Consider the following 26117-nt stretch of genomic DNA (forward strand, 5'->3'; position numbering starts at 1 on the left):
CTCTCCCATGACTTTCTCTCCTTACAGACTCTTTGTCTTCCATTGAGCCAGGCTCTGGACAGGATGTGATCCCAGGCTCCCCCCTGAGAAGCAGCATCAAGATCAAGCGAGGAGGACCCCGGCAGCCCCAGGCCCACCAGATCCTCTCCTCCCTGCTGGATGATGCTGAAGCCAGAAGGAGAAGCCACAGGATGAAGTAGGAGCATCTCTGTGTCCTCCCTGCCTGTTCTGCAGTTCAAGATCCAGTACCCAGTGCTGAATTGCACCCTGCAGATGAAGAAGGTGGGAGGCTGCAGTGTTGGTGGCTGGGTTTCCTTCCCTGGCCAATTCTGAGCCCTGGTTGCAGGGAATGACTTATCCATAGCTCAGAGAGGGTTTTGAGAATGTTTTCCTTGATTTTGTTGTTTTGCCTTTGGAATAGCAGTTGTCAGGTGTCTCAGAAGCTGCCTACAGGAGTGGCACCTCCTGGCTGTGCCTCCAGGGTTTAACCCTGCCCTTGTTCTCTCCCTGCCCTTGACAGTCACTCAGTAAAGCTCTGCTTAACTGGCCAAGCCCACCCATCCCACCCAGAGCCAAAGCCAAGCCTCAGCCTTGTCCATTGCTGCAGTTGGAGACATCTGCTTTTATTTCCTGCATGACCTGCAAGGATTTCTTTTAAGCAAAGAACAAATTAGAATACAAATTACATTTAAAAGTATTACTCTGAAAATTCAGGTGGCTCTCTGGATTTTAGCAACAAAATCCTGGCTTTTCATGTTGCTAATTGCCTGTGAGTGACATTATTTCTATTTGTGGTTGGCTAAACAAGGACTTTTGATGCAAATGTTCCTAGAAGCATTGGCTTTCTGTCTATCTTCAAAGAGTTTAGACTATTTCTGTGAAAACATAGAGCAGTTTGCATGAGATATGATGGAATTGTGCAAGAATTTTCCCATACTGTGTTCAGCTTGTGCATACATCCAGAGATAATTAATTTAAGTGGTGGCAGTAGCTATTCACAGAAAAGGATATTTTGCAATAGTTTCTTAATCCTACAGCAATCAGGAAAAATGTTTTCACAGTGTTTTGTTTTAATCTTGTGAGTAAATCCTCACCATTTAGATCTGGAGACAGTGTAGGAGCAAACCACAGCCTAGGGAATTAGAGTCTTGTCAAGAGCTTATCTGGCACTGGGAGTTACATACAGAGTCATTTTCCTTTTTGCAATAACTGGTTATTTTAGGGGAAGTACCAGCTTCCAGGTTTAAGAAGTTGAACCTGCCCTTCAGTGACAAATGAATCACTCCACCTGCTGTGCTAACCAGGTCAGACAAGCTGATGTCATCCATGTAGACAGTGATTTTTGTTAGAAGGGGGAGGTTAATCAACAAAACTGACTGGACTGTTTTTTGGTTTTAATTCCCACATTCTGACAGTTCTCAAATTCAGCCCAGGACAAAAGTGAGCAAATTGAGTTGTGTTATGGCCCCTGTGTGTCTGGTTCCTGTGCAGAACACAGCTGTGTGAGCACGCTGGGCTGCACTGTTGCAGTGTTTCTGTCAGGGGCTTTCCAAAGAAAACACTCTGCAGTCCCTGATCCAGCACCCCAAGGGATCTTCCCAAGGCAAAGCCCCCTGGAAATGAGGCTAAAAATGGAGGAGCTCTGCCAGCCCAGCATCAGCCCCACATTAAACTGACTGTCCATAAACACTGTAAACATGGTAGTGTGCTACCAGCAGAGACAATCCCAATCCTTCCTCTGAAGAACCTGGAATTTCCACAAATTAGCAGGTTTCAGGCTCCTCCAGGATGGCTGAACCCACCATCCCTTGACTTGGCCCTGCTCCTCAGGAACCCAGCCATGCCCAGGCAGGTGAAATGGCAAAGCTGATCTGAGCAAGCATCAAAACTTTTGCTTTTACTGCTGTGCAGCTGAACAACAACCAGCTGTGCTGGAGGCAGCAGGGAGGCAAGTCCCTGCCCTGCTTTTGCATCCTCCCCCTCCTTGGTCAGTGCCAGCTGTGGGGCTCATTCAGCCCACCTGGCTCAGGTTGTGCTTCTGAATGATTGAATTTCCCAAGAAACAAACACAGAGCTTTGCAGGAGCCTGGGGAGGTCCCTGGCTGCACTCTGAGTTACAGCTGTGGTGTAGAGAGACAAGGAAATGAGTAAAACTCAGCAGGTTCCTGAGCTCAAGGAGCCATCCTGTATCTGCAATGCCTTTGGGAAAAGGAAATAAAGCTCTCTGAGTGCATCTTGGTTTCACCCCCAGCACTAATTCTAAACCCAGCCTTAACTCTGAGGATGTCTGTGGTGCTCTAAGAACCCAAGTCCCTCCTTCACTACTGGCAGGGCAAGAGTTTTGTTTGTGGCCAGCCAAGCAAAGTTCAGCCATGGGAACATTCTTGGAATAATCATTCCATCTGAGAATTAAATGTCCAAAAACAAGGATGATTCCTGTGCAGGAATTGAGAAGTACTTGGTTACCTCTGTGGTAAATTGGGACTATCTTGGTCTGGATCACATGGACACTCCAAGACCTCACTGGTGGCTTCCAGGAGATAAATCAGCCAGTTGGTGTTGGAAAATCAGGCCTGGGGAGTGAGGAGAAATCTCAGTTCAGTCTAAACTCCTGCTCTGGGCAGGCTGGTAGCAGCTGTCGTTGAGGCCACAGGAACAATCTGTGCTCATGGCAACTTCAGGAACCAAACCCGACCAAAGCAATCTTTAAAAGGGGAAAGGGGGAAATTCAGTTTCACTGGTCCTGTGGCTACAGGGTTGAATTTAGGGAAGAGGGAATACAATGAGGCCATTTTTACTTCCCTGGCATTTCAGAGGCTTCTCACTGAACTGGAAGAGAAATCTTTCTTTCTCCAAGTTTGTCTTCTGAATTCAAAGTAATGCTTTAGTCACTCACATTGCTGAGGCATTCATACTGACATGGATTTGGAATTTTATATTATTTAAAACAAATTACTGACAAAGTGAAAGGAAAATTTAGTGGAAGTTGTTTGCAATTAATCCTGCCAAGTCAATTGTCAAAGGCTGTTCAGGTTTGGGTTGAGACCACTTTAATTATTGATAGTATGAGCTATGTAATTTTTTCTCTTTGCTTTGTTTAGCCCCATCTCTCTGATGAGGTGCTGTATCTTTAAATGGGGGACAGCAGGATTATACCAGATGGACTTTCTCTCTCTGCTGGGGTTTCACTCCTCTCCACTCACACGAGGGCTGCACCACACTGTTGTGCCACCCCACTTTAATGACATTTAAAGGTGAGCACAGCCTCACACACTGACACTGGTGAGACTGATGACCAAGCAAACCACTCCAACCACATTCTCCATGATGGGCAGATCCTGAGGTTCATTTCAGCCAGGCCATATAATGCTTCTTGCCATGTCTATGTAACTTAGGGGATTTATTTGGAACGCGTGCTCATTTAGAAATATATTTTAATTGAAATGTTTAGTGCTTTATCTTACATACATACTGTGCAATACCATAGTGTGTTCTTTTCCTTTTTCTTTTTTTTTTCCCTAAGACTTTTTTGAAATTCCTGATGTTTGTTTGAGCTCCAGTGTGTTTTTAACTTGGCTCAGCTGTGGTAGTAGTAGTGTTTTCCTTGCCCTGAGCTAACCAGAAGCAGCACATTGCACAACAAAAACCCTTTGCAAGTCATGCACCCTCACATTCACCAGCAACCTGCAACTCCTGGGATGCAGGGAATGCTCCTCTCCAGAGGGTCTAATTTGCACTTACTGTAAGGAATTGCTAGCAACCCAGGGAAGCAGGATTTAACTAGAGAGAAGAGCCCTCACCTGCTCCCACCAAACTCCAGAGTCATTTTGTCATCAACTTTCAAAGGAACAGGCCTTAAAAATCAGACCCAGCCCTGGAGCAGCACGTGCTGGTGCTGGGTGGGCTCTGCTCCAGTGTCTGCCATGAGCTGCTGTCACACAGGATCCTGAGCACTGTGACAAAGGCTTCCAGAGACAATCAGCTCCTGGACTTCCCTCCTGATGCAATGATTGCAAACCCATCCTCCTCCAGGTTTACACCTTCTGTCTGACTCCAGATGACATTCCACTGGGGGTGTAGGGGTTAAACTACTCAGAGTATCTGTGATTTCTTGGTTTCCTGTGAAACCAAGGCATTGAAAGGTGCTATAATTGTTCACGAGGCACATGCCCAGCCACAGAAGGAAATGGTAACTTCTTCACCAGTTATTTTACACAGTACCTTTTTTATTTATATCAGTGTGTTTTGTATGTGTGCCAATGGTCCTGGCTTCTCTGCTGGGGATCAGCTTTACAACCATTTGGTCTTTTATAGGGCAGCCATAGGCAGTATCTTGCAATCACGTGTAATTTCTTAACTTAGAGCAAGAATAAATCTCGTCTGACAGGATGAACTCATTTATGGCAGGCTTTAATGTTTGTTGTAAACACAACCTGTTTGTTCCACCTCTTGCATGGTTACTTATCTGTTTTCATATTGCTATGTTATTGTTCAAAATATCTATTTCTCTTTATTTGCTATGGGGTTTGTTACTGTATATGGAATGTTTTGTATTCAGCATTTTCTTACGGAGCAGAGTGGGAACAGTATTCAAGGACCCACAAATACCAAAGACCTTTCATGTAATGCACTGAGAAATAAACTTACTGTAAATGAATATCATGTCAGCTGTCCTCTATTTATGAAGTTCAGAGCAAGTTCAAACTGCAAACTGCAGCCTGAAATCAGGGCTTTTCCTTCCTGACATCTCAGCCTTCTCTTTGGGAAAGCTCCTTGGGAGGGCTCTTAAAAGTAAGATGTGCATGAAGGCCCTGCTGTGGTCTGGGGGGGCAAAAAGGGCAAAAAAGGGCAAAAAGGGCCTTTCTTGCCTAAAACCAGAGCTGGGTCTCCCTGTCCTTGGTGGCACTGACTCCTCTGCAGGAGTTGGACAGAGAGATCTGTCTGCAGGACACACAGAGCCACCCCTCAGCATCTCCAAACACAGGGACACATCCCAAACACAGGGACAGATCCTGCCCTCTGGGGAGGTGTTTTAGCTCCTCAGGCAGCCTCTCAGGTCACCTTTGAGCACCTTGCTGTGCAATGCAGAGGGAGGCTCTGCCTAGACCTGGCAGATTCCTCCTCCAGTTCCTGCTGGAATTTTGTGCCAGGGCAGACCCAGGGATCCCAGCTCTGCCTGGGCTCAGTGAGGGCACTCAGAGGACAGGAGGCTGCAGCAGATTGTGAGGGGGGAACAAGCCAGACAGAGAATTGTGCTCTGCCCATCAGTGTAAATTCAAATCTGCTGATATTTGCAGTGTTCCTCACTTCCCCAAAAGTTTCCTCCCAGTACAAGGAGGTTGAGTTGGCTCAGCTAAGACAGCAAAGACAGCCCAGGCCCCCTCCCTGACATGCCCTGGCACCTCCTGGGTATCTGCCCCCTCCAGCAGCCTTTGGGTGCTCTCTGAGTCAGCCTCTGGGCTTGTGCAGACCCCCAGAGTCACCTCTTGTGGCAATTCAGACTGCCAGATGATGATGTGGGTAAAGCCCTTCTTTTAACCTTCCTGCTCTGGGAACAGCTACCCCTGGAGATCCAACACCTCTGTGTTGGCAAAGGGAGGCTGGAGGGGAGGGCCTGGGCTGTTTCTGTCACAGATGTCACAGCTCTGGGCTCTGAACTTGTTTTTCATATCCCAAAGAAAATGAGATATGTAAATCCCAGCCAGTTTTTCCCCCTCCTGATCAGACTACACTGCAGAGATGCAGATACCAAAAGTGCAGCAAAGGCTGAGCCTTGTAAACACAAAAATGTCCACAGAGTGGAGGTCTCTGCTTCACAGGGCTTTGTGCATCACTGATGAGGACATGCTCAAGGTTACTCCATGCCAGACATTCCCATGCAGCACTTCTCTGGGTCTCTCAGGGTGTATTTATCTCAGTTTTTGAGTCCTAACACCTCCAACTCCGATGTATTTATCCTTGCAAAGTCCTCTGAGGGAAGGCAGCTGTGTTAATCACCACTGTACAGATTGGGAGTTGCTGGATAAAAGGCTAAATTAATTTCTTGGGACATTTGTGGCTGTGCTGGTCTGCCAGGCACCAAATTAGCATCAGGCCCATGTTGGTCTCTGGGCCATTATGGGCACTGATTGTAATCACAGCAAGGGGAACTGACTTCTCCTGAGCTTAACACAGCCCAGGAAAATCAATGGCAGAGGGGAACACATTGAACTTGTAGCAGGAGCTGATTAAAAGAAAACTATTTATTCACCAACAAAACACAGCTACTCTTGGAGTTCACTGCCTTAACTCTTCATTAACCTCATGCTCAGCAGCAAGTGGCTCTTGAGCCAGCCAGGCACTGGCACTGTGGTAAGAGTGGCTCTGGCCATGAATGCAGTTGGAATTGTCTCCACATTCCAGCTTGGGGATGGGGAAAGCAGTGAACATGAAACAGGAACAAACTCACCCTAAACTTCCCATGCAACACTATAGAAAAACAACTACTACACTGTGTAAAGGAAAAATAAGCAGGGAGAGCATTATGCCTTATTTACCCTCTAAGAACAGCTCACCAACACCAGTGACAAGCTCCTTCAAAGATGGATTGGAAAAAATGTGAATATTCCAGACTGAAGGATGTCATTTGCTTGGCATCAAGGAGAGCTGGGAGCTGATCAGGCCTGATTTGTTATCTCTGAGCCTTTTCGGGAGAGGCAGGGAGAAACAGGACAGGTCTTGTCCCTGCTCCATCCCACTTTTAGGACAGGATCAAGCTCCCTTGGACAAAGCTGATGCCATTTTTGGACTCCAGTGGGAAACTAAACTGCACAAACTGTATAGCATAGCAGGGAAAGGTGTGTCAGCCAAGATGGAACTTGTATCAGTGATGAGAATTAATTGCTGGAACACTTTGCCAAAGGATGTGGTTGAGTTTGCACTCAATAAAGTTTTCAAATTTATGAGAGGTCTTTCTCCTCCTAAATATACATACATATATATATATATAAATTAAAAAAAAATATATATCTATCAGAGAGAGGGGTGTGTGTGATGTATTCAGCTAAAGGCACATCCATCCAGGGGAGCCCTGCCAGATGCTCAGACTGGTGGATCTGGTGACCACCAAACCCCAGCTGCCCATCCCTGGCACAGCTCAGCACTGGATTTGCTGCTCTAAAGCCTCTCTACAAACCACCAGGGCATGGGAACAGGGTCCTGGCAGCATCCCCTGGCAGCCCTGAGCTCCCCCAGCTGATAAACCTGCCTGTGGGAAGGGAATGTCCAGGGTGCAAAACCGGCATCCAAATTTTGGCTTGAGCCTGGACACACACCAAGGCAAGGCAGAGGTGCCCCACTGGCCATGGGCTACCATGGGAGCAAGGAAAGGGTCAGAGAGCCCAGAGGGGACCTGTGGCAGCACTGTGCCAAGGAAAAGCTGATTTATGAGCAACCAGCTGCAGTTAATGTTCACCCAGCAGCATTCTGTGACAGCTAAACTTTAGACTTAGCTCAGCAAACACTGAGGGCACAGTAAGGTCCTGGCAGCCTCCTTCTCTCTGCTCCTCAACCACAACAACATCTGCAGCAATGGATGGGGCCTGGGTCTACCTGGTGACAGGAGGATGTGGCTTTGTGGGGGAGAGGATTGTGGAGCTCCTGTCTCAACAAGACTACATCAAAGAAGTCAGAGTTTTTGATTCAGTAGCACGAGAAGAAGTAGAAAAATACAGCACAGGTAAGAAAAGGGCACCAACATCTATTTAGTGCCCATAACCCTCCCCTTCCTGGCAGCTGGGAAAACACTGGAGATGCCACAGCTACAGGCATGGGGCAGGAACCTGGACAAACAGACTGGGTGAGGAACAACTTCCAGCTCAGAAGTTTTACAGCACTAAATCAAAGAAAAAAGACCCCTAGGGATGGATCACCCAAGAGAAATCTTCCAGTGAGGCTCTGAGTCCCAGGCAGGGCTCAGTTGTGAGGAGCCACGTGCACACAGAGGCTGTGACATGGGAACTTGGCTGCCCAGTTATCTGACACAAAGGGGCTAAAATCAACCCTCTCCTGACCTGCTCCAACCAGCCACTGCTTCTGAGGGGAACAACTAAAAATCCTGACAGCAACAGAATCCATCTCATCATCTACTGCAGGCATTGTGAAATAAATTATAAAAATAGAGATAAACCTATAGCAGCCTTAAAAAAGGAGAGGGTGAGTCTCAGTAAATACTCAGAGATACTGAATTAATTCATTTGATCATATCCTGAGTGCTGCTCTCATGCAGGGTTGAGCACAGTGAGATTTGTTGGGGAAAAACATCCTGTTTTACTGGATTCAGGAATACCCATGCAAAACAAGCCAAGGCAGCTCAGGGTGCTCTGCTCAGCTAATGCTGGGCTGGGTTCCCTGTCTCTGGCTGCCCAAACCTTCAGCCTGCTTTGAGAGAGGCCAAAAATGCTGAGGGAGATCCTGTGGGGAGATATGGACAGAAAGGGGATGCACCCACAGCAAGTCAAGACTCCCAGGGAAATATCACTATCAGAAACCTCCCTGGCAGATGAACTCAGCAGACTGGTTTCCCCAGCTTTCAGGGAGCCAATTACCTTAAAAGCACCCATAATTGAAGAAAAATCTGTTTAAACCTTAGGGAGGTGCCAAAATCCCTGCTCCAGGAGGGCTCTGTGGCCTGACACCCCAGCAAACCACAGGCAATGAGGCAGGAGCAGCCTGAGGGGCCATCCCAACCCCATCCTCTGCCCCACCACAGATGTTTGTTCTGTCCCCAGGCCACCCCATTTATCTCTGCCCCACCAGGCAGTGGGTACAATCTGGCTCCTTGATTTCCAATCTAAACTTACAGGTAGAAGAGGTATTACAGGATTACTGTGTCTCTTTTCTTTCTTTTTAACAACAATCTCCACCATCTGCAAACCACATCCTTCCACTCCATACTGGTTTCTGCTTCAGGCTAAAGCAGCTCTCACACCCTCCTTCCTCCCCCTCTGCTCCATCCAGCACTGCAGGGCATTGCCATTGCTCCTGTCTGCAAGGAGGGCACTGAATTTTGGGCTGTGGCCTTCCCATTGCTGCAAAAAGCTGATGGATTTGGCTCTTCCATCCTGTAATTTATCCTCCTGTTTTACCTGTCACTACAACTGTGCCTTTTCCAGCTGACAACAAGCAACAGCTCCTGAGCTGCCCTGGCCCAATTTAATTCCTTCATGAAGAGCAGCTGCCTCTTCCTTGCTAAACCCAAAAACTTCTCTTTGTTCCTATCAAATTTCACTTTTTTTTCCCTCCCCCTCCAGACTCTGTTAATTCCATTCAGCTCATACTCAAATCCTCCAGCATGGTCCCTCCCAGTCTGATGTTATCTGCTGATTTAATGAACAAATCTGCCAGATTCTTGATGAAAACAATCAAAAAGACTCAAATACAGCAATAAGCCCTGGAGAGCCCCAGGGCAGCCACCTACCACAGCTGGCAATTCCCTGGGAACTGTAATTCCATCAGCTTTGTGCTCTCCTTAATGGGGCTTATTTAGCCCATGTTTTACTGACTCCTTGTGAGAATGACGCTGAGTTTCCAAAGCCCTTCAAAAATCAAGATAGATGACATCAACCTGTTCCACAATATCCCTGCAGCCTGTTACCTTGTCATAAGAACAAAGGAGGTTTATCTGGCTTGATTTGTTCTTGACAAATCCATGTCAGCTGCCTCCATCCTGCCCATTATGCCACAGGTGCTCAGACACACGTGTTGGAGTGCATGCTCCTGAATTTCCTGGGGTTGAAACCAAAATGTTCTGTAATTTCCTGCCTCTTCTTTACTTCCCTTCTAAGCACAAGTGTTTCATTTGCTCTGCTGAACTCTCCCAGTGCCTTCAGAAGTTCTCCAAAGTAGCTGATAACACATTAGAGCTGCAGTTCTTTAGGAGCCCTGGGAAGAGCTCACCAGGCCTTGTCAATTTGGAAATTCCTCATGGTTGCTCCACACCAGCTGCCTTAACACAGGCAATGTGAAAAAGGCTATTTAACACTTCAGCCTGATGGCTTCTAGGCTTTCCCAAACAACAGAGGAGCAGAAAAATTCCCCCCAAGATTCTGCTGACGCCCTGCTCTGGCTCTCAGCAGGAGCATCCTCCTCTGCTCCTCCAGGCAAGGGTTTTATCTCTGCTCCATGGACAGCTCCTTCCTTTCACCCTCTATTCTCACTGAATCACCTCTGTGCTTTACTACTAAATTAATATTCATGATCAATGTTAATTAATTTAATATTAAAACTCCTCAGAGTGAGTCCACTGATTGTTGGCTCTGCTAATAAAGAAAGCAGCTGGACCCTTTGGTAAAATTCCTGTCTCCTCCTCCATCCCAGGCTGCTCAGAGAACACAACCACTTGATCTGCTGGCTTGGATTCCATCCCTCCTTCTGGGCCATGAGGAATAATCCTCTGCCCACCTTGCCCTGTTGGATCCTCTCTGAGGCTTTCCAGCCATAACAGCCCCACAGACCCTTCCCTCATTTGTGGGATCCTCCAGGAAGTCCAGGCCTGAGCCCAGCATGTGTGGGGCTCTGCCCAGGACAGAGGAGACATCTCTGAGAGGAATAGAGGATTTGTGTTTACAAACCAACTGTGGGTCTGCTGGTAGATAAAACCAGCACTGGGGGAGAAAATAAACAATGGGAAGGGTTCCACTGATTGATGAATGGAAAAATATATTTGCCTTTACAAATAAACTCTAGGTTTGCTGATAAATGAAATTGGATATTGAAAGATGAAAGAAATAATGGGGAAGAGAAACCCTTAAATTCCATAGGAATTAAAAATTAAAAGGGAGGGTTATACATTAGAGGGAAATCTTCAGTATCAGGTGTTTTGGGAAGTCTGAACCTCTCAATACCTCAGGCAATGGGGAAAGAGAGAAGGGAAATGTGGCTGGGAAATGAGGATAAAAAGGAGGCTGCATCCTCCAAAAATTTGAGGGGAATGCCCCATGGCCTCTTCTTTTATTCTAATAAAGCCAAAAAGGACTCCTCTGTCTCCTTTTTGAACATAAACCTCTGATGTTTGTGGATTAATTTTCCTAACATCTCCTTCCCAAAGCAACCCCATGAGTGGCTCCTTGCAAACCCCTGAGGAGTACAGGCTGCTCATCCCAGCTTCTCCCTGGTCTATTCCCAGCTACAGGAAAGGAAAAAAGGGAAAATCCTAATTAAATGTTACAAAGCAAGAAAATGAATAGTAGATGCCAAGAGTAGCCATGTAAGGAGCAGCTGCTCTGAGGAAGGAGGAGGTAAAAGGGAACAGGGGAAAAATTCTGAGTGGCTCTAAGGGAGGAATTTCCTATGAAACTTTTTAAACCTGTTGCATTATTTTCCTTCTTAATCTCCAGTATTTGCAATTTAAACAAAGCTCTGTGGGATGTCCTGAAATCACCAGGTGTTGTTCCCACAAGCCCTAAAATTTTGTGTCTGAAGGGAAGAGTCCAGCACAGCTTCCCTGGGCCAGGTGTGCCCTGCTGCCCTTGGTGCAGGGTGGGGCTCTGCACTGACAGACACACAGACACACAGACACAGCCACTCTGCCCTACAGCTGATGCACAGCACCATCTTAAATTAAAAGCAGATTAAATTAAAAGCAAACCTGGCTTCTTGGAGTCCAAAAAAGGGACTTTTGCCCTGGTGTGCTGGATTTAAATGGCAGAGTCACTATCAGACAGTGCTTTGCTTGCCCTGCAAAGAGGGCATTCCATGCTTTGCAGGAAGGTATAAATTTTTTGTAGTTTGCAGAAAGTGCAAATGCTGATTTGATTTATATTTTTTTATTTATAAATTTTTGTTCAATTTATAATTTGTATTTATAAATTAAAATAAATGTATTCAATTTTAAATTATTAATTAATTTAATTATTAATTAATAAAATCTTTATGATTTATTTATTAATAACTAATTTATTGCTAGAATTTATTTACTTAATGTAAATTTAATTAAAATAAATGAATGTTTTTAATTTATAGATTTTTTGTACTTTGCAGAAAGTACAGATGCTGATTTATATTCCTTTTCCCCCCCTGCATCTCTGCATTGTTTTTCTGCAGCTCCCACTCGTGTGACAGTGATGAGAGGGGACATCCGAGACCCTGATGCGCTCCTGGCTGCCATGAGGGGGGTGCACGTGGTGCTGCACACAGCGGCCGTGGTGGACTACAGGGGCACGGTGCCCTTCTGGGAGATGAGAGCTGTCAATGTCGGGGGTGAGCCCAGACCAGGGCCCTGGGCACTGCCCTGTCCCCTCACAGGGCCCTGGGCATGGCCTTGTCTCCTCACGGGACTCTGGGCACAGCCCTGTCCCCTCACAGGGCCCTGGGCACAGCGCTGTCCCCTCACAGGGCCCCGGGCACTGCCCTGTCCCTTCATGGGGCCCTGGGCACTGCCCTGTCCCCTCATGGGGCCCCGGGCATGGCCCTGTCCCCTCACAGGGCCCTGGGCATGGTCTTGTCTCCTCACGGGACTCCGGGTACTGCCCTGTCCCCTCACAGGGCCCTGGGCACTGCCCTATCCCCTCACAGGTCCCTGGGCACTGCCCTGTCCCCTCACAGGGCCCCGGGCATGGCCCTGTCCCTTCACAGGCCCCTGGGCACTGCCCTATCCCCTCACAGGGCCCTGGGCATGGCCTTGTCTCCTCATGGGACTCCGGGTACTGCCCTGTCCCCTCACGGGCCCCCGGCATGGCCCTGTCCCTTCACGGGCCCCCGGGCACTGCCCTATCCCCTCACAGGGCCCCGGGCACTGCCCTGTCCTCCCAAGGGGGCCCTGGGCACAGCCCTGTCCCCTCACGGGCCCCCGGGCACTGCCCTGTCCCCTCACAGGTCCCTGGGCACAGCCCTGTCCCCTCACGGGCCCCCGGGCACTGCCCTATCCCCTCACGGGGCCCTGGGCACAGCCCTGTCCCCTCACGGGCCCCCGGGCACTGCCCTGTCCCCTCACAGGTCCCTGGGCACAGCCCTGTCCCCTCACGGGCCCCCGGGCACTGCCCTATCCCCTCACGGGGCCCTGGGCACAGCCCTGTCCCCTCACGGGCCCCCGGGCACTGCCCTATCCTCCCAAGGGGGCCCTGGGCACTGCCCTGTCCTCCCAAGGGGGCCCTGGGCACTGCCCTGTCCCCTTCACACACCTTCAGCCACATCCAACCACATTTTGTGCTACCTCTGCCTGAATCCCTCACACCCAGGCATAGAAAAGGTGCCCAGAACCTTTCTAGCAGGGAAATTCCTCCCTTTGCCCCTCTGTCCTTGCTCAGGGCAAAGGTGTCCAGAACATTTCCAGAAGAAAGGTTTCTCCCTTTGCCCCTCTGTCCTTGCTCCTCTCATCAAATCTGGGCTCAGTTTTGGCACAGCTCTCCTGGGCCAGGGCAGATCTTCCCCTGGTGGCACTGAGGTGGGTCAGGACACACCTACAGTGGTCTGAAACTGTTTTGTGTGTGACAGGGACAACAATTAAAATTAAACCCTGTTCTGGATAGCTCACAGCTTTCCCAGGGATTTTGCCCTGTCTATACCAGCACAAGGCTGTACCCGTTGAGCTGCACCCACCAGAAGGGAGTGATGCTGTTTTAATTAGCAGAGTGATGCTGTTTAATTAGTCAGAGTTCCCAGCTATCATGTACCAACAGGCCACGTGTAACTGAGAGCTCCACAGCCCTCTCCTCCTACCACCAAGAGCCAATTTCATGTTTGGTGCAAGTTCTGCTGAGAGAAAATTTGTTCATAAATCTAGGAAATAAGCACAGGCTATAAAAATAATGAAATCCCTATTACAGCAGCAATTCCAGTGGTACCTCAGGCTGTTAGCTACTAAAATAGTCGTTAACCAAAAGGAAGGAATTTTATTTTTTTTAAATATATATACATCTCCAACTCGATTACTGCTCAGGGCTTCGACTATTTGCTGATACATTCAAGGGTAACATTTAAATTCCAGCCTTCTTTTCATTGCTGTACTTGTTTTCAAAACTCAATGCTTTTAAGAGCCTGTATTGTGCTCTCTGTGTTCTGAGAATATTCAGAGCCTGAGGGTTCCTGCTGCTTTTTAGTGGCTTTGTGAGCTCTTCCCCCTCACTGTTGCTGTGAGCTCGATGCTTCAGCTCAGAGAGGATTTACAGAGAGCACTGAACACAAGGCAAGTCCCTTTCTCAGCAAACAAACCTCTTACAGATGTTGGTGACATTCCCAGAAAACCACACATGCAAGGATTTTCCAGTGTGACTCTTTGAGGAGCACGGTCTGGGATGGTTTAACAGGAGCCTGTCCTGCATTTCTGCCTCCCCTTGGATGGCTCCACATGGAACTCCCCAAAATGGGGCTGCTGCCCTCACTGGGGCTCCTCAAAATCCTGAACTGAGAGATTAGCCTGAAGTTCTCTATTAAAATCATGGCAGATAAAAGAATAAAAATGGTATTTGATACCTGCTGTAGACTCCATGGTAAAAAGCAGGGTCAGGAGAGGTCAAGTATATAATCCTCTAGCTGGCTCCTCTGTGCAACTCAGGCCACAGAAATCCATCCAATTACTGCTCTAAGCCCAACAATTTGTGGCTAAATTGGACCATTCCTTTTCAACAGACTTGTTGCCTCAAATTAAGGGTGCAAGTTAATGGGCTATCTATCATGGCTTTCAGCAAGCCATAACAATGCTGAGGAGTTGTGGTGTGGCCATGGTTAATTATAATTTCTGGCCAAAATTTACATCTTCTGCTTTGATTCCCTCCTCTGTTTCAACCACTGGCTGCTGAATCCTGTTAGAGCCTTGTTGACTGAATTGAAGAGTTCTCTTCTACAAGAATTATTTTTTCCATCGAGTCACTTAAAGACTTTTTAATCTGCTTTTTGTTAAACTGAATGGTTTTTAACTCAGCTGTTTCCGGTGATGTTTCTCACCAGGGGTTCTCAGTTAACTTTACATATTGTGATAGGCTTGTGGAGAAGCACATTGATTCTTTTCCACTGGGATTTCAGATGGATTCATGTGCTTGGAAATTATCCTAAACTCAGGATTTCCTTGGTAATTTCAGATTATGCCCTTAAGAGCAAAGAGAAGAAAATTCACATGCCCTCCCACACAAGGTCTGCAGACAGGCTCAGGGCAGAGCCTGCTTAGCCAGGCACAAATAGTGTGGAGATTTCTGCAAGCCAGCCCCACAAACTTCCTTTCAGATCTTCCTTATCAGGTCTGAAGGCTCTCAGTCCTTGTCATTGAGGCTCTCACAGGATCAACTTGGATCAAAATCACAATGAATGCAAAAAACCACCCCTGAAAGAGTCATAAATCATTCAAACCCACCAAAATACTCCAAAATAACCACACTAACCACACACACTGACCAACTAATTCAGCCGGAACAACCTTCCTTAAAGCAAACCCTGTTTGGGATTTGTCTGGATTTCACGTGAATTTGTAAGCTGCCCTCATTATTTTATTTAAATTTCTGCAGCTATCAGGAGTCTGATGGAGTGATTTCACCCTGTAGCACCCAGCAGATCTTCTACACAGCAACACATGCAACTAAAACACTGATCCTTTGCCAGAAGGCAGCATTTCACCAACAACCTGCCCCCAAATGAAAAAAAAAAAATTGAGTTTTTCTCTGCCAAACCCTCAGCTTCTCTTTGTTAGCAGCTCTAAAGTCCAAGTTAAGTCAGTTGCCAATGGCCATGGATGATCAGCCACATCAGAGCTGTGGATGTGACTGCTACTCATGTTATAAACTACTCATGTTATCAACCATCCCCTCCTGAGGAAATGCAGCCCTCGCCTGGGGCTTTACATATTTTCAGCCATAAAAAGATGGGTTAGTTCTAAGTTGGAAAAATGCTGGGAATCTGTTTTGATTTGCACAACAGGAATCAAGGCAAGGTGGTTGAATGTTTGTCCTTTCCATCCTGCGCCACAGGAACTGAAAATGTGGTGAGGGCCTGCTGTGCCCTGAGCATCCCATACCTGCTGTACACCAGCTCCATCGCTGCTGTGGGACCCAACAGCTCCTGTGAGCCCCTGCTCAGGTGAGCCTCAGCAAACCTTCTCCTTTTACTCTGTTTGTCCAGTCAAACAGCAATGCAACTGCAGCCAGATGGATTTCAGCTACCAAGGAGAAGATTTGTGTTCCCCTTCTCCTTCTTGAAAACCTTTCCTTGCTGCTCTGCCCATTTAGGAGCCATGGCTCTTCCCAGCCTAAGCCTGGCCAGTGATTCCCCAAGGTGAGAGCACTATGGCCCAGCTGCACTGCCAGGCTGTCCCTGGATCTACAGCCCTGCTCCTCAGAGCCCTAAAATCAGTTTCAGATAAGGTTTCACGTGCTCAGAGTTTGGGATATGGCCAAATCACATCACGCTGTTGGGTCAGAGGTTTTGCTCTCCCTCACAATGAGTCAACTCAAAGGGCAGGTGGTGCCACACTGCTACCACCACTCTGCCCCTCCTCCTCTCAGCTCCACAGGGAACTGCTGGCCAGCCTGTGCCCATCTCCTGTTAGCAAATGTGGGCAAATCTCATGTAGCATTATCCCAGAAAAAAGTAATTGCCTATGAAGACCTAAGGGACAGAGGCATTGGTGTGAATATGCAGGATTCAGGTTAGTCACATCCTTCTGTTCTTTAAATTGTACCCTTCTATTACAGGCCTGCTTCTGGCCTGTAAATTGTACCCTTCTATCCCTCAAAGTGCTTCTTCCTGGAACATGCTCATGGGAGCTATCTCCTGGGCTTCAGGGAACTTTATGCTCAACCCTTTTCCTCTCTCTGGGCTCCCATGAGATTGAGCCACAGACCCAGAAGCAGCAGCAGGCCTTTAGAAAACCCTCTGTGGCAAAGCTGGGATTTGGATCAATACAAAGACAGTAAATAACAGTTTTGGTCAAAATAACAGTTTTGAGGGGTTTTTTGCTTTGATCTCCAGAAGTGACTTTGACAATCAGCTGACACCCCTGCTCAGGATTTGGGAATACTTTTGTATTCCTGGGGCAACAGCACCTGCACCTTGAGAGAAGGGCTGATATTTCTGAATAAATATCTTAAAAAACTTCAGGGGCTGAAGTTTTAGGTTAAATTTGAGGGCAGTCTGATGTGTACTATTGGAAGGCTCCTTGCTGATTTCAAGCCTGGTTGTAGCCACATAAACTGCTCAGCCCATGGAAATGTGTGTGCCAGGGGAGCTGGCTCCAAGTCAAGTGGTGTCTCCACAGGCAGCCAGGCTGGGCACAGCTGCCTCCAGTCATTTGGTTCTAGAAATTTGAGCCCAGCTAGAAAAGACATAACTTAAAATTGCCTACAAGCCAAAATTTCATGCTCACAAGTAAGTTAAGGCATAAGCCCCTTGTTTTGAAAAGTGTCTAAGCACTCAAATCTGTAGAATAAATGTCTGGCTTATGAAAAAATCCATGAGAGCAACTCAATCCATTTGGGACCAGAAGCACTGGAGACTGTGTCACTGCAAAGCTATGGAATTTGGACACCAGCAAATACAAATAATTCCTAAGAATTCATGTAGATACAGGCACATGCTTGTCAGTATTTTGGTCCCGTGAGTTAAGAGAGAGATGTGAATAGATGTCTTGAAAAATCAGCCCCAGATCTTGCCTAATCACAATCCTTTGGCTTGTAATGGTGGCACCAGCAGGGGCAAGAAAACCCACCCAGGCTGATGCTCATGGAGCTGTGAACAGCCTTTCCCACCACTAACAAAAACAAAGCCATACCTGGAGCCTTTCACTCATTTTGCAGAACACAAAATGAGTGTTCTGCTCAGATTCTCCCATTATCCTGAGAGGAAGCCCTAGAGAGGGGTCTTCATTCTCCAATTACTTTGATTTTGAATGAAGGGAATTAGATAATGAGAAGAATCAGCCTCCCAGTGAAAACTTACCCCACCTGTCTCAGGAGGGAGCCCAGGGATGACTGGGAGCAGCAGAACATGGCTCTGCTTTGCAGACTGAAGGCACAGGTGATGCCTTTCTCTTTTCTCCTCTTCCCATCTTCCCACCCCATCTGTTCTGCCCTCTCCCTCACAGTCCAGGATCCTGCCTTTTCCTTTTCCTTTTTTTCCTTTTCCTTTTCCTCTGTCTCCCTTCTCCATCACTGCACCGTAGAATTTATTTCCCTCCCTTTTACGTGCAGGGAATTGGCACAGACAAAGCAGGAGGAGTCTCTGGCCGGGGTGATGGGCTCAGGGATAATGCTCACACCTCAGCATCCAACAATAATAGAAAATGCCTCTGTCAGTCTCAATCCCTGGGAGACAGGCACTGCTGAGATACCTTCTGACAATGCTGCTCCACTCTGATTAGCGTTCACTTATCTGGGATCGTTTTGAAAAGCAAGAGCATTATGCTGAGCTCTTTGTTACTACCAAGCTTCAGAGGGGTGGGGGAAGGCACACACAGCTCAGCCCAGGAACAGCAGGCAGGTTTGTCCCTTTGTGAGACTGCTGCTTTTCAAAAGCTTTGCAGGGCAAAAAAAACAGGAAAAAAAAATAAACCAAACCAAAACCCCCAAAAATTGATTTAAAAAAAGAGAGAAAGCAATTAAAACTAGAACTTCTAGATAACCCCCCACTAATTGTCTTGGGCCTCTCCTGGGCTTGCAACAAACCTTGCACAATCAATCTTTTGTCTTGCTTGTTTTTTGGTTTGCCTCTTGTTCATGCCCTGTAAACACAGGGAGGGGAGGAGGGTTTTGTGATAGAAGCCCAGGGTGTGTGAGGAGTCTGCATTTCTGATGCTCCTAATTTATTTCTGTTGCTGTAGTGCAAGGAGAGCCTGATCTCAGCTGGGATATCTGACACACAACATGCCAGACTGCTGAACAGGCAGGGGCCAGGCAGCAGCACTGGCCACGTTTTACACAGGGAGATCTGAGCACAGAAAAGAGAAAACAACTTGCCAAGGTCAAAGAGGGAGCCTGAGCCAGAGCTGACTCTCCCAAGGCCCAGTGTTTGACAAAAGCACCTCTGCTGCAGATTTGCTGGGTGAAGTCCTCCCAGGCCACTGAAAAGGACATGTCTCTGAGCCCATCTGCCACAGGAGGGTGAGGATTCCTCTTTGCCCTCTGTGGGGTACCTCATGCCTGGCAGGTCCTGGTTTGCCAGGGTGGATTTCTCTTTAACAGAAAAATATAGAGAAAATTAATTTAAAAATGGGAAGAAAGTCTCCAGCAGCACAAGAAGGGAGGGAGAGCCCATCTCTGCTACTCAGGGGAGCAAGTGGATACTCCTTCCCCATGCTGCAAGCCAGGTTTCTTCACTCCAGAGCCCTCTGGAGATGTTAAATCAAATCTCATGATGGCCTCAGGCTGATCTAAAACCACTGGGATGAGATGCTGACACCCTCTGGGGAGCAGAGCTGCTTTCTGCTTTCTCCTTGGAATTATTCCAGGCCCTGAGAGGCCAGTTCCATGTGAGATCCCACATGAGGTTTTCCCCTTGGCACCTAAGGAGCAGGTTGCCTTCCAGCCACAGCCCAGGGTTCCCTGCTTGTCCTTGGCCAGGGGTTCTTTGCTTCTCCTTCCCCCTAAGGGTAATTTGTGAGGGGAGATGGAGGAGCAATCCCAGCCCAACCCTGCTGATTGCAAGGCTTCCAGGAGATCTCCAGCAGCTCCACCACATCCCCAGCAAATGCCTCCCAACTTTAATCAACTCTGTGAGAAAATTAAGTAGCAGCTTCTCCTTTTAGTTTATGGCTCATGAGAGGCTTTTCTCTGCCCTTGATGAAAAAATGAAGTAGAATTGCTCTCATTTTCCTGCCCTCCATCTTCTTGTGCTCTTTTTACCTTGCTGTGAATTGCTTAAAAATGTCACTCTGCTGCCTTCTAATTTGCCTGATGGAATGTTATTTCAATCCTGCTATTAGACAAAACTAAAATCCAGCTCTGAGAAAGCACTGCCCCATGCAAAGCTGCCTGTGAACACCCTGAAGCACCTGGTGCTCCTTGGGGCTTTATTCCTCCCAAAGTGCAGTGAGGAGCTCAGATTCCCATTGCTGCCAGGTAGCAGAAACCCCTGGGAGCAGGGAATGCAGAGCAAACCAGGCTGGCACAGATGTCCCTGAGCCCTGTGCTCTGCCCCATTGTCACTGTCACATTTTCTGAAAAATCCCTCAGCCAGGATTTCTTCTCCTGGGAAGCTGAGAAGCCTCAGAGAAAAATGAAAACAATCATGATCTGATTCTCTTCTCCTGTGTTTTGCTGCTTTGGAATGTGGTTGGAGATTGTTTCTACAAAGCAGAGGTTCAGGTGATTGTTTCATTGGTTTCATGTGAATTGTTTTAACTTAACGACCAATCACAGCCAGCTGTGTCAAGGCTCTGGAGAGAGTCAGGAGTTTTTCATGATTATCTTTTAGCCTTCTGTCAGTATCCTTTCTCTATTTTTTAGTATAGTTTTAGTATAGCATTCTATAATATAATGTAATATAATATGATATAATAGCCTTCTAAGAATCTGGAGTCAGATTCATCTTTCCTCCCCACAACAGGGGACCCTGAAAATACCCCACCCCATGGTCACTCCCTGTCTCCCACAATCTGTTCCAGAGGAAATGAGGACACTCAGTACACTGGGGAAGTGGAGCTGCCCTATGGGAAGACAAAAGCCATGGCAGAAAAAATTGTGCTTGAAGCCAATGGAGCAAAGGTACAAAATCCAGTGTTAGCACCCCTGGAATTACAGCACAGGGCAGGGGGAAGAGGGAGATGGAAAAACCCCACAGCTCCTGGCTAAGCGTGTATCCAACCTCTGCCTGGATTTGATGCATAAACCACATTGTCCTAAGCCTCCCAAAGCCTGATATTCCCACATCAGCAGCAAGCTGCCAGACTCTCCCAGGATCACAGGGTGCTTCCCTTTGAGCCTCTGCTTCAGCTCCAGCAGGAGTGTGACTTTGGAAAGGGCTGTGCTAAATTAGGGCTGAAGGAACCAGGTTCACCTAGTTCATACTGAAAAAATGTGTAATTTTCAGTCTTTCCAGAGTGACTTAAGAACTAAAAATACTGGTATACCTAGGGCTAGCCCCCTGTTCAGTGTTTTAGGCTGGCAGCACAGTCAGCAGACATATGAGTTCTTCTAGACAATTGAGAATATAAAACTGAGACTTGTGCTCTAAACCACTGCCTGGAGCATCTCTCCCCCAGTCCCACTTTAAGGCCAGCCAGTTGGGCTTGCTGGCTTGCTGTGGTACCTGGTTTTGGTTGTTGCAAATCCTCTTTTATGCCCCAAACTGCAGAAGAATTAATGCCACCAGCATACTCAAGGAGTACCATGTGGGTTCAGGTGTCCTGTAAAAAAAAAAAAAAAATCAAACTGGGCACCTCCTTGTGTTTTCAGGGACCCAAAACAGGTACTAAGCATGCAGAGCAGCTCTGCAAATATTCACTCCTCTAGGCCAGAACTCCCAGGGTTTGGGTTTATTTGTGGGAGATTTTTCTCACTGTGGGAGATCCCATCTCTGGATCCATCCAAACTGGATCCATTCCCTGACCCCCCTCCCTGATTTTGCAGCTGAGCAATGGTGGCACACTCAGGACCTGCGTCCTCCGTGCCAACACCGTGTATGGGGAGAAGGCAGGCTTCCTGCAGGAGCTGTACCTGCTGGCCAGAGCCAGGAGGGGTGTTCTGAACTACCTGGAGCCCGAGGACACCGAGAGGAATCACACCTACGTGGGTGAGTGAAGGGCTGAGCTCCTTGCATGGGTGCTACCAGCTTTAGTCACAGGGGATTGTGCACGTCAGCTTAGCCATAATCTCCCCAGACTGAGAGATCAGCATGGTGAATGAGCACAAATGGGTTTGGAACCACAAAACTTACACTGGCTAAAGGATTTTAAAAGCAGCTTCTTATTACTATTTTCCTGGCAAGAGTTTTCTTTATGCCCTTTGAGAAGTGTTTCAGGGATATATGGGCAGCAGAGAGAAATTCTGTGTTTTTAAAATGTTTTTGCTAGGAAAAGACATTTCTTCATTAGAAAAAAAATTAAACTACCACTACTTACCAAGTTCTTTACAGAAAAGGCTGCACTACATGACCAGTTTTAGCAAGCACAAGAAATTACTCACAAAACCTATAGGAAGAATTTGTTTTGGTGCCTTTCAGGGGGATGTAATTCACCATTAGATCATGCAGGCATTCAGTGATTTCTGTGCAGCACACTTCTATGTCTTTTTCCAAAAGTGCAGATTTTGAAAATGCTGTTAGAGAAGGATCAGGCCCAGATAAATCAAGTGACTCCTTCAAAGGCTTACAGCAGAGGCAGGGATAAAACCCTGCAGCACTGCCTCCTATTCATCCTGCTCTCACTACAAACCACTGTCCTTTTGCTTCACGCGAACCAGGATCACAAGGCACATTAATTGTCCAGCTCAAAGGGGACACCAAAGGTTTAAAGGCTCTTGGAGGCTTGGATTAACTACTCAGTCTCTGTGCAGCACAGTTGAGCACACACGAGTGCCTCCCTGCTTCCCAGCACTGAAGCTGGCACACCCAATGCACTCATTCTATGGTGAGCAGGGAAACTGAGCTCCCCTTGAATGGCTGTTTGTCTCCCTCTGTTATTTCTGCAGGGAATGTGGCTTGGATGCATGTCCTTGCAGCAAGGCACCTGCAGCTGAAGGCAGAGCTGCTGGCAGGACAGGTGTATTACTGCTATGATGACACCCCAAGCAGGAAGGGTTTCCTGGTCAGGCACCAGCTGCTGTCCAGTGCAGACCCCTCGGTGAGGCTGGGCTCTCACATCCCCTACTGGAAGATGTGGGTGATGATACAGCTGCACAGGATCATCAGGGCCATCCTGGCCCCTTTCTGGAGGCCACAGCCTTTCCTCAACGTGCCCCTGCTGAACACCATAGTCACCACCTTCTCCTTTGAGACAGACAAGGCCTCCAGGCATTTTGGGTACAAGCCCCTCTTCACGTGGCAGGAGAGCAGGCTCAGGACTGCACAGTGGCTGAAAGCAGCTGCAGGGAGCCTGGGACCCCCCCAGCTGCAGGAAAAGAAGAACTGAACAGCAATTTTGGGGTAAGGAGGTTGCTTCTCACAGCAGCAGGTTTCATCTGAATTCACAGAATGACCAGGTTGGAAGAGACCTTCAAGACCATGGAGTCCAACCCAGCCCCAACACCTCAGCTAAACCCTGGCACCCAGTGCCACATCCAGGCTTTGTTAAACACACCCAGGGATGGGGACTCCACCACCTCCCCGGGCAGGCCATTCCAGAACTTTATCACTCTTTCTGTAAAAAACTTTTTCCTGATATCCAACCTATATTTCCCTTGGTGCAGAGAAGGGAGCTTCACAACCTGCACAGACCTTTGCAAACACAGAAATCCTGGTACAGAAACAGAGAGGGAGAAAAACTCACAGGCTGCAAGCTGTGACACCCTTGCCATGCCAAAATCTCAGCTATTTTGTGTCCCATGGGCATTTGAAACCTTCCCTGCACGCACACAGGACTTGCTGGCCTCCCTCATTGCCATGGTGCCACCATGGTGAGGGACTTGTGGGGACAAGAGAGAACAAGCTCAGCTGGGAGATGGTGCCCAGAAAACTCCTTTGTGGTAAAATCAGTGAGCCAGTTCTGTTCCACAGCCTAGGAGCTCCACAGTTCTGTTCCACAGTCTGGTCTTGGACATTTGGTGGGGTGGCTGTACCTGGCTCAGACACTGAAGGGCTCTTCAGTGATAGTTTTTGGGAGGACAAGCAAAACCCAGCAGGTTTTTGCTCTGATTTAGGGTTTAATAAAAAGTAAAAAGAGAAAATTCCCTTTTCCAAAACTGCCTTTTGCAAGATGCTTCCTGTTATTCAATATTCCACATGTAAAGAATATCTATTTCAAAATATTATCCCTCTAAAAGAAAAGTCCCTGATCTTTTGTCCTAACAAGGCACAGGCTGATTTAATTTTAATTGTATGGATGGAGAAGTGATGTCTACAAGCTTAAAGGTGGGATCCACGTATTTTGTAACTCCAAGTCTCTTACCACAGAGCTCTCCAATGGCAAAACAAAGCAGATTAAAGCCCATATTCAGCTGCTGTGCTGGCAGAAAGCAAGTGAAGTGAAGGCCTTAGGGGCTGCATTTATGCTAAATAACGTTTGAACTCGAGGAGGAAGAGGTCATTTCAACTCCTTGCATGGCTCTGGAGCTGCACAGTCCATCTGGGAGCAGCATTTCACAGATGATATTTTCCTCACACAGATGGGGCGGGCACTTCCAGGAGATTCACAGCAAAACTGTGGTTTCTATCAGTTTATCAGCTTCTCTATTTTTAAGACTTGCAGAGAGGCTGGTGAATCTACATTATGCACAACTGAGATGTCAGTTTTCACTTGAGCTTGGAGGAATGGGATATTTTTACAATACTGGCTCAAATTGAAAATAAACACTGTTAATGTCACACTTCTGTGTTCTGTGAATCTGTACCCGTCTCTTGAGTGTTCTTGGAGTAAAAGTGCGCATATGCACAAATAGAAGCTTATTTTAATTACAAGTGCCCTGATACTCCTGGAAACAGCAAGTTTCAGCATGGCATCCTTGATGGAAATGATGAAAATTTGCTTCCTGTTAGTCCTGGTAATTACCCAGGAAGGAAAGTGGAGCAATACAGTGAGAGCTGCCAAGTTAAATTCACACTCATGACAGAATTCTTTTTCAAAATGAGCTTACAGATGAGAAATCAGTTCTTTTGGTAGTTCATTACTAAGCTCATATAACAATAAGTTTGGCCCAAACTGTTGCAATCTGCTCACAGAGAATTTGAGAAGGTGAAGTGTGTAAATTACCAGTTCCCTTCTATTTTCCCCCTTCCACTTGTGCTGGGAGGGGTTAAGAAAAGGGATAATAAGATTTCTGATTTTTGTATATTCATTACAAGTCTCTTCGCAGTTTTTTTGCCATTATCCAAATGGTAACTGACAATTTTAACAATGTGACAAATACACCTTCAATTCCTCATGCACATCCCAGAGCATCTCCACAGCGCATCAGTGCTGGCCTCAACAAGTTTTGATGCCTCTGAAATTATGGATTTATCCTGCCAAAAAAGAGCCACTGGGTGGAGCTGCGAGGCTGGGAACAGGTCCCTCCTCGTGGAGCCTCACCAGGATTGAGCTGCGTTCTGCAAGGACTGAAATCCCTGCCCAGGCAGCGAGGCTGAGGGCTCTGTCCTCACGCTGTGCCACTGGGAATTCTGGCCTTCCCTCCCCTGGCTGGAAGCAGTCACAATTTTATCTGCATGTAGCCCTGGAATCAAAGACACTGAGGAAATTGTTTTTTCCACTCAGAGCTCATTAGAAAAGAATAAAAGTTTGCTTTTTGTTTTTAAAAATAGAATGGATTTTGGCCCTCTGACCTCTGAGGAGCCTTGCACAAGCACAACAGGCTGATGCCTTCAGTCCCAGTCCCTCAGTAATTCCTTTGTGGGATTTGGAGCTGCTGAGGATATCAGATGGGAGAGTTGTCAAGCCCCAGCGCTATCCCAGAGATTAATGCCTTACAAGCTTGCCTGCTTTCATAAACCTTGCTGGGAACCTCATCATGCTTTTGTTCCTGTCCTGCTCATCATCACCTGTGAGTCTGATGCTTATCAGGGTGCAGATGACATGCAGGATAAGCAGAAGGGATTTTCAAAGGTGGTTAAGTGCTGGATTTTTCAGATGTATCTGAATTAGCTGGCTGCTCAGCTTTTTTAATACCTACTCACCTCCCAAGCTTTGACAAAAGCAACCAGAGGATTCCCTTTCCCTGGTCATGGTAGAAATAGGGGGAAAAGTTAGACAGCAAAGCCTCTGTGCTATTTTCCAAAAAGATGAGTAAGCTTCCTTTGGCTGCCCTGCCTTTTGGCTCCTCCAAGCTAATGCTGCTGCAGACTTCCTGTTAGATCCTTGATTTTATCAGATTATAACTTGTTTTCCCCTGGCAATGCTTTAATTCTTTCTACTGCATTGGGTTGTCATTGGCTTTTCTTTTCAGGGTCTCAGCCTTATTATGTAACAGCAGCAGCAAAAAAAGAGAAAAGAAAAAATATTTCAGATCTGTTTCTACTTCTGGAGAGGAGCCTTTGTGCACAATTACTCATCCAAGAGATTCAGCAGGTATAAC

General features: G+C 47.2%; 2 protein-coding genes across 2 annotated transcripts in view; both read left to right on the forward strand.

Moving 5' to 3' along the window:
* COL26A1 (collagen type XXVI alpha 1 chain) overlaps positions 1-369 on the forward strand; it is a 165822-nt gene extending 165453 nt beyond the window's left edge. Inside the window, exon 15 of the mRNA XM_058037866.1 lies at positions 28-369. Coding sequence (XP_057893849.1) covers positions 28-200 — 173 coding nt within the window. The 3' untranslated portion in view covers positions 201-369. The remainder of the gene's footprint in view (positions 1-27) is intronic.
* A 7200-nt stretch (positions 370-7569) lies between these two features.
* Positions 7570-23023, forward strand: HSD3B7 (hydroxy-delta-5-steroid dehydrogenase, 3 beta- and steroid delta-isomerase 7). The gene is made up of 6 exons (XM_058037828.1): positions 7570-7717; positions 12082-12237; positions 15933-16041; positions 20561-20660; positions 21525-21687; positions 22584-23023. The coding sequence occupies exons 1-6, from the start codon at positions 7570-7572 to the stop codon at positions 23021-23023; spliced, it is 1116 nt and encodes a 371-aa protein (XP_057893811.1).
* The last annotated feature ends 3094 nt before the right edge of the window (positions 23024-26117 follow it).

Source organism: Melospiza georgiana, chromosome 19, assembly GCF_028018845.1.
Source record: "Melospiza georgiana isolate bMelGeo1 chromosome 19, bMelGeo1.pri, whole genome shotgun sequence".
NCBI classification, from domain to species: Eukaryota; Metazoa; Chordata; class Aves; order Passeriformes; family Passerellidae; genus Melospiza; species Melospiza georgiana.

Coding starts and splice junctions, on each gene's coding strand:
- HSD3B7 (XM_058037828.1), top strand. CDS start 7,570: ATGGATGGGGCCTGGGTCTACCTGGTGACAGGAGGATGTGGCTTTGTG. Junction 16,042..20,560: donor TCCTGTGAGCCCCTGCTCAG/GTGAGCCTCAGC, acceptor AATCTGTTCCAG/AGGAAATGAGGACACTCAGT. Junction 20,661..21,524: donor TTGAAGCCAATGGAGCAAAG/GTACAAAATCCA, acceptor CTGATTTTGCAG/CTGAGCAATGGTGGCACACT.